Source organism: Acomys minous (genome assembly GCF_964271855.1).
Source record: "Acomys minous genome assembly, chromosome: 11".
Lineage (NCBI taxonomy): Eukaryota > Metazoa > Chordata > Mammalia > Rodentia > Muridae > Acomys > Acomys minous.
In genome coordinates, this window is record NC_140492.1 from 114,420,777 (window position 1) to 114,434,019 (window position 13,243).

Here is a 13,243-nt window from a genome sequence, read left to right on the forward strand (position 1 = left end):
TATTCTACCAAGAGCACATTGCGATAAACCACCTTTCCTCTTGTTTCTGTCCTCTGTGAGAGCTATTAATGATCACTGTTAAATACAACATCTTTCTTGCTGTGTTACGCAATGGCCCCTCTGCTGGTGTACAAGGAGACAGTATGGTCTCCGTGAAGCTGCCTCCCGGCATCAGTTCTCAGAAGAGCATGCTGATTCCAAAAACTGAATGAATAACAATGCTATTGTCTGGAATAGAAGAAACGCATCTAAACACACATATGGAAAACTACATCCACAAAGTTTTTAAACAAACATTTTTTTAAATGCATAGGAAGTGGAACATGGCATTACATGGCTGTATTCCCAGTACTGGAGACACTGGGGCTTCTAAGTTCAACTCTAGGCCAGTCTGGGCCACATACTAGGATCCTGTCTCAATGAAATGGCCCGATGTAACCCTGTACTAAACAACAACAACAACACAAGGCTGATCCTGGTGTTTCACAACTTCAATCCCAGCACTTGTGAGGCAGAGACGGATGAAATCTCTGTGAGTTGGAGGCTAGCCTCGTGTATTTAGCAAGTTACAGGACATCCAGGGCAGATGGATAGTCAGATAGATGATAGGTAGACAGACAGATAGACAGACAGACAGACAGATAGACAGATAGAAAGAATAGGCTGCCACTTGATGGAAGTAAAACTGCACCAGAACAAAAAAGAAAACAACAAAATAAAGCACAGGCAAGGCTTTCTGCACCATTTACCATGGAAGACAATTATTTTTAAAGGAAAGTTGTTTAATTTCCCCCCTCTAGGCCACTGTAAAATGATAAAGCACAGATTTAAAAGAAAAAAAAAATCAAGCGCCAGTTTGTTTCTAATGAGAGGCTATCCGAAGCCGCCGTCCCTGCAGAAGCCGTCGTCCCGAGAGGACAGCACTGGCCTGGAACACGTTTTTCGAGTCACGACAAGGCCACTGAGCACGCGTACCTGAGCTCCAGTAGCTATCTCGTCAGCAGCTTCGTTCATCACCCCCAGGGTTTGGAAAGCAAAGACACACAGCTCTCGCTCACACACTGTGGGCTACAAAGGAACAGTAGTCAATTACAGTGTATGTTTCCATCTTTCAATTTGTAGATGTCAAGTTGTTCTATATCATAAATGCAGAGTCCAGCGGCTTAGAGTGTTTTAAGAAAGGAAATCGTGTTTCCTTTATTATAAGCATGTTACTTAATAATAGACAAATTCTTACACTGAAGTACCAATAGCCTCTTGGTAGAGTCAAAAGTCCCAGAGAAAATGATCCACTTCACTGAGCTGCAGGCATTTCCATCCAGAACAAGTTAGCAGCAGATGGACAGGATATAAGGCAGTGAAATGCATCTCCCTACCCAATACACAATGCACACTATACACATTCATTTTGTATACTCAAAAACTATACATAAAAAAAGATGTAATGGGCGAATCTCATTTTTCCCTAGGAAACTTATTTGGGAGAAATAAGCATGACTCTACTTATTTGCTACCTAGCTCTTGAAAGATTGCTTCTGCTGCACAGACTTCTGACTTCAGGAACCTCCTGAGGTCAACGACGCTGAAATATACAGTCTGCAATTGCTTTGGAGGAGTTCTCATCTTTCAAATCTAATATAGTGTCATCCCCTTGATTTATCTTATCTCCCCAGTTACGTTGCATTAGGCAGCTGATGAAGCCTAACAGGATGCAATCCACTGTGCCTCTGCACAGCGGACAAAAGCCTCCTGCGCTCACTGCTTCTAGTGGACGATTTGGTCTGTTGCTTAGCCAGTGGGAAACTATGGCTTCATTCTGAACATCCTACACATTTAGGAGAGGCTCATAGGAGGGCTAGCTTTACAGAGAGAAAGCCTGACTTATCTCAGTTCCTGGCAGAATCTCTGAAGTCATCTAAGAAGAAAAGGGATTTGCTGTATTTCTTTTGTTGGGCCTAACAGTGCAAGTCTGATTCTGTTTCAGGAATGTTAAAAATGTGAGAAGAGATTCGATGCAGACTCAATCTACACTCTGTGCGGAGCAGGTTGTTCAATTTCAACCTTTTTTTTACTTTAGCTTGAATGTTTGACTTATTCTAAAACGTTCTTCGATCTTTTGTGAATATGTATGTATGTATGTATGTATGTATGTATGTATGTATGTATGCATGCCTTAATTTTCTCCCAAAGATATAAAGGTTTTTCCGCCTTGCTTCCTTTCCGGGGAGTATGCTGTGATCTGCAGTGACAGGAGCAACCATTACTGAGCATTCACAACATCCAATGTTGCATCCATGTCTGAACATAAGGAAGTTGTGGTTGCACATGAATGAAAATTCAGAAGGAAAAAGCTTGGAAATCATGGTGAACTGTGACGAACTGTGGGGACTTTCACCCATGAACTGCTAACCCCAGTGAATATCAACACAGAGGTACATTCTTCAGGTCAAGTAGCCCACCACCTCTTTAACTACTAAAGTATACTAATCTCCAAACTGAATAGCAATGTTTGGCTTATTTAATGATTTGGGTAATTATCAGATTTATCTGAATCTTTAATATAAAATATAATTATTTAAATGTGGGTAGAAATGTGAATGGAGTACACACACACACAAACACACACACACAGTGATCAGAATATAGTATATGAAAAAAATACAACGTCTGAAAATTTATTTTCAATTTGAAAAATGGAAAGTGGCCTCTGCTAGGCTGACCATACTCTAACGAATCGCTCTACAAACATGCACATCATGACGGCAACACCAAACAGTCCTAGTGAGCTGTGAAAAGAAGACAAAGAAGCTGGGAGTACGGTGAGGGCTGTCACTGGGAGGAGCGGGATGGGGAGTACGGTGAGGGCTGTCCCAGGGAGGAGCGGGATGGTGAGCACGGTGAGGGCTGTCCCTGGGAGGAGCGGGATGGGGAGTACGGTGAGGGCTGTCACTGGGAGGAGCGGGATGGGGAGTACGGTGAGGGCTGTCACTGGGAGGAGCGGGATGGGGAGTATGGTGAGGGCTGTCACTGGGAGGAGCGGGATGGGGAGTACGGTGAGGGCTGTCACTGGGAGGAGCGGGATGGGGAGTATGGTGAGGGCTGTCACTGGGAGGAGCGGGATGGGGAGTACGGTGAGGGCTGTCACTGGGAGGAGCGGGATGGGGAGTACGGTGAGGGCTGTCCCAGGGAGGAGCGGGATGGTGAGCACGGTGAGGGCTGTCCCTGGGAGGAGCGGGATGGGGAGTACGGTGAGGGCTGTCCCTGGGAGGAGCGGGATGGGGAGTATGGTGAGGGCTGTCACTGGGAGGAGCGGGATGGGGAGTACGGTGAGGGCTGTCACTGGGAGGAGCGGGATGGGGAGTACGGTGAGGGTTGTCCCTGGGAGGAGCGGGATGGGGAGTACGGTGAGGGCTGTCACTGGGAGGAGCCGGATGGGGAGTATGGTGAGGGCTGTCACTGGGAGGAGCAGGATGGGGAGTACGGTGAGGGCTGTCCCTGGGAGGAGCAGGATGGGGAGTACGGTGAGGGCTGTCCCTGGGAGGAGCGGGATGGGGAGCTCGGTGAGGGCTGTCCCTGGGAGGAGCGGGATGGGGAGTACGGTGAGGGCTGTCCCTGGGAGGAGCGGGATGGGGAGGTCGGTGAGGGCTGTCACTGGGAGGCGCAGGATGGGGAGAATGGGATTGATAAAATCAAAGTACGCGCCTGGAAACTCTAAAAGAGTGAATGAAAAGGTTCTCTGCTTACAGACAGGGAATCATACTCAAGGAAGACAGAGTCACTCCTCCTTGGCACCATGTAAGGAGTTACAATGCAGATTTACCTTTTCCCACTTGGAAATGACTCCTGTGTGTGATAATGAGTTTACGTCACGTGCTTTAATACAAACTAGGTAAGCATAAATATAACTAAGTCCGGTGTGATTAATTTTTAATAATTGTGTGTTGTCTTCGAGCAATCAACTCCCTAGAATTTAGACTGTAAAAATATAGCAAGGTTCCCCCATTATCAACACATGCATATTTACTATGCAATATTCATTATTTACCAACTTAAAAGCACAAGGAACTTTTATATGTGTCCTTAAATATGTATTATTGTAGACCTTTTCAGCTAAGATGAATGCATTTAAATTTTTTTGAATCAAAAGTAATTTAAATGTGAGCAATAGAAACATATTTCAAAGACTGTTTCTAAGCCTCAAAGAATATTTTAGAACCTAACTGTATTTTAAGAAATTTGTGTTTTCAATGAATTTAAATTACCCTTTACTGAGAATAGAAATTTACAACTCTAGAGGATTTTGCTCTGCATTTATGTAGAGAGTGAAGCCTGGTGTTGGGAATGGTTTTCAAACACTCCTGCTATGATCTTTTTGTTCAGACTAAATATTTCATGTAATCCCAATGTATAAAACACACTGAGCCTTGTTGACTACAGAGCAAATGGGCAGCTGTTTCCAAATCTGTAAAAAGGGAATAAAAGTAATTCCAATTCAGTGAGTTGATAAGAAAGGCAGACAAGAGTTATGAACATCTCCTTTAGGAATGGAGGGCTACTTAAGTGATAAGCAAAATCAATTAAATTACCTCAGCTGTCCCCATAGTAGTTTTATCTTAATGCAGATAAAAATAAATGTGCGGAATAAAAAATACTTAAGTATTTAATGAAGGCTGTTTCTTTGTTATATGTCATATAGCATTTTATACATCTAGTTTATCAAAAAATGTTAAATTGTTGCTCAAATATTTCCAAGTAAAAAGAGAGAAAATCAGTTGAAGTGTAAATTCTTGACTTAAAAAAAGTGTTGAAAAAAATGAGCATAAATGTTATCATATCAGGAATCACAGGTCTAAGCTTTCAGTTCTCTGTATTTCCAATTTCATGGGCAGCACTCTGAGTGTGTTTTGTAGTGGAGACAGGTGTTCAAGTTGGGGGAAGGTCTGCTCTCGATTAAGAGCCGCAGATGAGGCAGGAGGATAAAGGTGGCGCTGTTCTTGCAGGGCAGGCTTGACTGCATGAATGCATGGCCACTATGCAGAGTTCAGAAGTGGAAGGCGATTTGAAAGGCTTCTAAGAGATGACCCGATGTAGGAAGTGCCAACCAAATCAATGGTTTAATCTATTGAGTAGTTAATAATTGAGCAACTGTTTGAGAAGTGCTGAAAAGTGGAAGTGTTGCAATACTGGGCAAAGGAGGTCTCTGGGACTTTGCCTTTGGAAAGGATATCCCGTCTCTCTCCATGTCTGTCTGTCTGTCTCCCTCCCTCCCTCCCTACATCCATCTTCTGTCACATGTTGCTACCACTATGTTGTTTCTCTCATCATAGGCCCAGTTCTGTGAAGGCGGCTGGCTGTGACCACAACTCTTTTACTTACTAACACGTATGCTCATGTGAGAAATAGGAAATGTGTCTCTTAACCAGGGACACAGAGCTACAGACACTCTCAGTGAGTACAGTGATACTAATGCACACAGAAGTGCGGTTTTCTCCATCATAGCTTTGCAGCTCACAAGGACGGGTCAGGAAAGACACAACGGCAGGGTAGAAAGGTAAAGGCACTAGCGATTTAGGCGCCATGGCAAGCCCCTTACTTTTCTGTTTATAGTAACACTCGAAGACATCCCTAACACAAACACAGCGTGGACACTCTAGTGCAATCAAAGGGGACAGATTCATTTAACAGATTTTGGGTTGGTTTTCTGGTAACAACCCACTGAACTGCTGAGTTAAGAACCTGGACACTATGAACACTCCCGTGTTAATGTGGCTGCATCACAGATCCGAGCGTTTTGTCAGGTCTTACCTGGAACTGTCACTTAGAAACCTTGTAAACAAAGAGAAAACCAGCACAGTTCTAACTAGCACTTTCAGAAAGTACCAACCGAGAGCCCTCTGGGTAGAATAACAGAAGAGTGTGTGCGGAGATAAACATTTTAGGATTTCAAGAGCAGAGTGGTAAAGGACATTTACATCTTGAGAAAATCAGACTTAAAGGAAAATATGAGAAATAGTCTAAGTTGGGAAGACAAAGACCTTAGGTTCGGGGATTTTATGAAAACCAAGTGTTGAGACTCCTAAATCACTCGCTGTGTTATAATGCAGCCTCCTTAGGATTTATCACAGCTGGAAATATGTCACAGGGCTGAGCCTGAATCAGTGAATCACTGAGTCCATGAATCACTGCTTAAAATCCAATGAGAAATTATACATGACTCCTAAATTTACAGAAAAACATACTACAGTGTAAACACAAGAGAGATACAGAGAAAAATTAGCAAATATGCCAAAATTAAGAGAGGCCTCTGTTAAGAGAACTAGGAACAGTCCCTTCTGTTTAATCCCCCTCCAAACAGGAGACATTTCTTTGATTTTCATTTCCTGGTCTAATTTTGTGACATTTATATCATTACTTAAAAGGCCAAAGGCACTTGTCTGATTTCCTTAGGCCAGTAGCTCTCAACCTGTGGGAGATGGAATGGTCTCTTCACAGGGACTGCATATCACATATCCTGCATTTCAGAGATTTACACTACTATTCATAACAGGAGCAAATTTACAGTTATGAAGTAGCAACGGGATAATTTTATGGTTGGGGGTCACCACAACATGAGGAACTATATTAAAGGCTCACAGAGATAGGAAGACTGAGAAGCACGGCCTTAGGCTATGTCATGGCAACATTAAATCTAATAATTAGCTATATAAAATACTTGTTTAGAAGATTTCTCTCTCTCTCTCTAACCTTCACTGATGCAAAAACAAAAGCCAACACAATTGGAGGGAGGCAGGAAGAATACTGAGAGAAACTGTAGTGTCTTTGCCACTTATTACAGCAATGGAATGCAGATTAAACCACAAAGAGTAGCTGCCGACTGTGTGTGCAGTGAATTTCAAGAACACAGACATGGTCCTTCAAGTCTGCAAGTGGAGTGCCTGCCCAGTGAGTCCTGGGGTAACACACGGTAGCATATTCCCTTCCTCACACATGAAGTCGGAGTGACTGCCGTGGTACCATCCTGCCCAGTGAGTCCTGGGGTAACACACGGTAGCATATTCCCTTCCTCACACATGAAGTCGGAGTGACTGCCGTGGTACCATCCTGCCCAGTTAGTCCTGGGGTAACACACGATAACATATTCCCTTCCTCACCTAAGAAATGGAGCTAATAATACCTCACAGGGTTACCATGAGGACTTAGTGCTGAGAACCCATACAAAGTGCTCTGCACACATTAAAAACTACTTCAAGGGTGTCTGGTGTTGATGAGTTCCTGTTGTCTTCTGCAGTGGAGACAGCACTGACACGGATAAACTCAAGGTCAAAGCCTGAGCCTTGGCAGAATATGACTGCAGCTCCTAAGAGGGGTGTGTAGAGACTGCCACGAGGCTCACCATTCCATGCGTCAAGCGAGCATTTTTCTTTTAAATCGCATAATAATTTAGCAATGACATGCTGTTTTATTTTTTATTCTGAGAATAAAATAAAAGTAGACTTTATAAAAACAGATATGAACTATAAGAATAATTTTCACCTATTTCCCTTGAATAAAATTTAAGAAATAAATCATAAAATCTGAAAATTATGCTAGTAAAAGGGTTATCCATTTGCATCTTAAGATACTAAAAGCCTCTGAAAAATTCATTGATATACACACTGTATGAGTTATCTTTTCAAACATATTCTGAAGAGCAAGATGATCTTTGTCCCTTAAAAAGTGGAACAGGATCTACCACGGCACCTTCACCTTATTAACACTTAATGTTTAAGATGGAGAGTGCAGAAGCCGGACAGAACCATGTTGAATGCTCTGCATCCAGACACACTATCTGAATGGTGCTGAACAAACTGTTTAATCTCTGTAATCCTAAAAAAAAAAAAAAAAAGAGAGAGAGAGAGAGAGAGAAGAAAAACTTATCTGAAGCACAGGGTCAAATCCCTAGAGCTTTGTGAACATCGAGAACGGAGACAAGCAAAGCATACATGGTTCTGGCCCATGGTGCAAAATGACTCCTCCTCAATAAATAACGAGGACACGAATTAGGTCAGTCATTATCTTCATATTTACCCGCACTTTACTGCTTCTCACACTAAAACCCAGATTTTACTACATTGCTGTAGTAGAAAGCATTTTTTTAAACATTCAAATAAGGGTTGATATCAACAAAAACTGCTCAGTGATAACCCACCCTTTCACCTCGCTATAAAATCTTTTAAAATAGTAGCAAAAATGGTCTTAATGAACTCAAATCGTTTTTGGAAGTTGGCTTAGACTCTATAGTGAGGCAAGAAGCACAAAACAGTTACACCTTGGTAAGGTTGTAAACTGTTCACAACAGCTCACATCTCCTGAAACTGAAAAGCGTCATTCACAAAGGACTATTATGGGCCCCATTTGACGGCTCTCTGAAGTCAGGCTCAGATACCTGTCTGTCTGTGCCTGATCCAGAACTCACCCAGTACTAAATCTAATCCCTGGGAGTAGGACTGAACATTGCAGAAGTGGTAAGTAACGGCTGAGGCAGACACCAAACTAAGAAAACTTCTTTGGAGGAAAGACTGAGAAGAAGATGCCTGAGGACTGTGAGCAGCTTCCACACGTGCCTGGGAAGACAGAAGGCCACATACTTGGCCAGGACTTCATGTGCTCAAGGAAAAATTTGCAAGCAGTCATGGTGATTTGTGGCAAAAATCCCAGCATTTGAGAGGTTCAGACAGGAGTGTTGCCCTAAGTCTGGAGCCACTTTACACTAAATAGAAAATTCTTGGCCAGCTAACACTAAGCAGCTAGAATATATATTTAATTTAAAAGAGGAGGAGGAAAAATAAATGAAAACAATAAACCCTCCAAAAACTAAAGAAAAAATCAGGAGATGGCATTAAATATCATTTCTAGCTGCTTTTTATTATTACAAGGAGAAATGCATGCTGGGGTAGAATTTTAAGCCTCCAGGTTAAGTATTAAAGGAATTATCAACAAACAGATATCTTTGCCACAAAATAGGAAGGGACTTTTGATAATAATTTGTCAGGAAATCAATCCTCGGACAGGCAGCAGTCTGATTGGCAGGCAGCTGCATAAGCATATTCAGGATGCCTATTCTCCAATAAAAAAGAACAAGCTCTTCAAAGAAGTAATAAAGGCCCTCATGTAGGAGAAAGGATATTGATGGACAGGGTTCAGGAAAATACACAGATACTGGATTCAGCAGCATTTTCAAAATGATTGAAGAGCCAAGACTAACTCTGTCTAAGTAAAGATTGTATTTCACAGGAGCCAATAGAATTTATAAACAGAAAATAAGGCCTGGGGTTGACCACTGTCTAAACTGATATAAAATTCACTAAGGGATGCTATGGATGCATCTGAGGAGCTCACAGGCATTCGTATCTCGCCAACTGAGACGTGTAACTTCAGTAGCAGAAAAAGCAGTGAAGGGAGAGAACCAAGACCAGAGATGTCTACCGAGCACCAGCTCACAAGTGTGTTAACGGGGCTGTGCTCGGAGAGAAGGCGAAGGAGTGGCAGGAACAGTGGACACAATAACATCTCCCCAAATAGCAAACTTGTGAAAAAAATTATTAACCTATACCTCAAGAAGGCCCAGTGAGCTCCACTAGGGTAGATATAAAGAGATACACACGTACCTTAATCAAAATACCGAGAGCCCTGGTGACACACGGCTGTAATCCCAGCACTCACAGGGCTGATGCAAAATGAGTGCCTGAACCGCCAGGGTAGCCTGGATTCTACAGTCAGCTTCAGACCAGCCTGGGCTACAGGGAGAGGCTTTGTCTCAAATAAACCAAAATACAGCTACAGAAATATGATATGAGTGATATGAGCAGCAACGGGAGCAGTGCATGCATAGGAGGAATCTTGTGCACACACACACACACACACACAGACACGCACACGCACACACACATGCGCGCACACACACAGTTGTCCTCAGAAAACAAGCAGTAAAAGCATGCAGTAACACAAAGTTACAAGTAAAAGAGAAATTTAAATCAAAACAAGGAAAAAGGTCAACAAATAATTCTATGTGTAACATTCAAACTTAAAAAATAAATGAAAATATTCTCAAAAAAAAATCTGAGGGTTCATCATTAGTGCAAAACTCGTTCAGGAAACAATGAGGGAAAACTTCAAGTTAAAACTCCCAGAGCCCTAGCCAGGACATACAAAGACATCATGAGCACAGGTAAGAATCTGAAATGACAAAAACTAAAAATTAAACAACGCAACCAACTAAATAAACAACCAATGCAGTTGTTTTTATTTTAAATTTTTGATCTGTTTCCATCTGGTTTAAAAACAAAGTACATAAAGCAGCAATTTTAGGTCTATGTTGATACAGCAGGGGGTAGTTAGTGTGTCTTCATGAATAACCCATCAGGAAGGAAGACCAGACATGCGGACTGTGAGCAAACAGCTCGGCCAGTGAAGACATCCCTGCAAGCCTGAATCCTGGAACCCGCTGAAGAGGAAAGGAAGGGAGCTGGTTCCACAAGGTTGTCCTCTGATCTCCACACATGTGCTCTGGCGTGAGTGTCATCCCCACACCACAAACACACACACACAATAATAAATAGTTAAACATTAATCAAAACTAGGCTTTTTTAGGTTTTGAAGGCTAATTTCAGTAGCCTAAAGAGTCATTATGAAAACAGATCGAAATGTGGTAAGAGCAATTACAAAGAGATCCTGGAAAATGGCTATTAAATGCCCACAGAGAAAGCTAGTATCAAAGAAACAGATGACCAAGAATAGACATAACGCATACAGAAAAAGGATAGGAAAGCAACACTCTTTCACTAGTAGGAAGCGAAGAGAGCAGCAGGGGGTGGGAGAGGAGAGAAGAGCTTGCAGGGATTACAGTAACATGAGCTAAAGCAGATCTGAAGATGAAAACTGCGAATACAGACAACGGATACGCGGTATCGTGAACGCGTAACGTAACTGTATAAACATGTGGAAGAACACAATCCTCCAAAGCACAGGAAGGAAACAGCAGCAAGACTAGGTAGAAATGGACAACTCAACATGGGGAACTTGGTGCTTCTATCTTCAATAACTTATAAAAAAAATAAATGAAATAAAAACTAGAAGGTGCAAAAACGTCAATGAAAAGATATGTATGCATATATATGTATACACACACTTATATATGTATATATGTATATATGTATGTACACACTCATTCCATTCCATTTAACCAAGAATCTCTGTCTTGAAAGAGACTAGAGTAGCTGAGATTTGAGTGTGACCCAAAGACACACACATTAAAACTCTGGCCCTCAGCGAGGTCCCTTAGGGCCTAGTGTGAACTAGGTCACTGGTGTGTGTGCTTTAGAGGAATTGTGGGGTCCCAGTCACTCTGTTCTCTCTGGCTCCGGGGCAGAGGGTGTGCATGTGTGCTGTCTCGTGTGCCTGCTGTCACATGCTGCCCCGCCATATGTCAAAGTAATGTAACCAAGGGATCATGGAGCAGCACCTTCCAATCTATGAAGCAGAGACAAGGGACGCTGCAGACATGCAAGACGCCTACAGATCACCAAATAGACTGGCCCAGAAAATAAAATCCTTCCGCCACATAATAATCAAAATACTAATGCACAGAACAAGAAAAGAATATTAAAAGCTACAAGGGAAAAAAGGCCAAGTAACATATAGAGGCAGACCTATCAGGATTACACCTGACTTCTCAACAGAGACTATGAAAGCCAGAAGGGCCAGGATAGACTTCTTACAGACCCTAAGAAACCACGGATGTCAGCCCAGACTCCCATACTCAGCAAAACTTTCAATCACCATAGATGGAGAAAACAAGATATTCCATGACAAAATCAAACTTAAACAGTATCTATGCACAAATCCAGCCCTACAGAAGGAACTAGAAGGAAAACTCTAACCCAAGAAGGTTAACTGCACCCAAGAAAACACAAGAAAATAAATAATCACATCAAAAAGGCAAGAAATTAAAAATATTAGACTCCATCAAAGTATACAGCTTGACTGGATAAAGGACATTATTAAGGAAATGGAAAGAAAGCCCACAAGATAGAGTCTTTGTCAATTATATATGATAAAGACCTAGGAAGAAAGATATAATATTCAGAATAAAGAATACTTAAAATTCAATAATGAAAATTAAAATAACTCAATATAAAAAAAAGGTTTTGAACAGACACTTCCCTAAAGATATACAAATGGACAGTAAGCACATGAAAGAATTCTCAAAATTATCATTCATTACGGCAATTTTACCAAAACCAGAGAGCTAGATTCACATGCACTGGAATGCGTACACATACACATACACCCTGCCCCGCTCTCTCACATGAGTAAACCTATGTGGTATATCCATCCATAAGATGGAGTATTGAATGATGAAAAGGAACAGGGTACTGGTCTGTGTTGTAAGGTGAAACTTGAGAGCTACCCATCCATAGAAAAGGAGAATACATCAGTGGCCGCCAGATACCAGGCTGTAAGTAGTATTACGTTCTTCATTAACAGTGAAAATATTCTGGAATTAGCAACAATGATTATAATCGTGATTACATTAAAAATCGCTTAACCGTGCACTTTGATGACTTAAATGTTGTATTAGTTACTTTTCTGTTGCTGTGATGATATACCATGCCAAAAAGCTACTTATAGAATAATTTAGCCAGTATCTTAGCTTCTGGCTCCAGAGGACTAGAAGGGCAGGGAAGGTACGGCATCATGGGTGAAAACTGAGGATGAGAGATCACATCTCATCCCTCACCCAGGACGTGAAGGAAGAAATCATCAGATGGGGGCGAAGTTATAAATCCACAGAGCCCTCCCTTAGCGAAGTCCCCTCAGCAGGGCGCCGCCTGCTACAGTCTCCACAGCCTCCCCACACAGTGACGCCTACTGGAGACCAAGCATTCAAATACAAGAGTCTATGCGGAACAGTTCTGATTCAAGCCACCCCAAGAACCATATACATTTCACTTTAAAAACTGAGGGTTTTTTTTGCAAGGTTCATTAAAGTTTATTTTTGTAGCTTTTATTCTGAAACTTTTATTAAGTTTATAAAGTTATTATTGCCAAATAAAGCCAGTTTTTAAACTGAACAACTCATTCTCCAAAGCATGCACATGCTCACTGTTTTCCATTTCCACATGTCATTGATAATGTGACACCTATGCCACTAAGTTGGCAGCTTTAACTTTCTTCTGCCCTCCCAACACTAGGACGTACTTCG

General features: G+C 41.9%; 1 protein-coding gene across 1 annotated transcript in view; it reads right to left on the minus strand.

Annotated features, from left to right (window-relative positions):
- The window catches only part of PARP8 (poly(ADP-ribose) polymerase family member 8), a 158,424-nt gene that overhangs the window by 19,811 nt on the left and 125,370 nt on the right, over nucleotides 1-13,243 (minus strand). Inside the window, exon 16 of the mRNA XM_084801645.1 lies at nucleotides 976-1,068. Within this exon, the coding sequence (XP_084657771.1) occupies nucleotides 976-1,068 (93 nt within the window). The remainder of the gene's footprint in view (nucleotides 1-975; nucleotides 1,069-13,243) is intronic.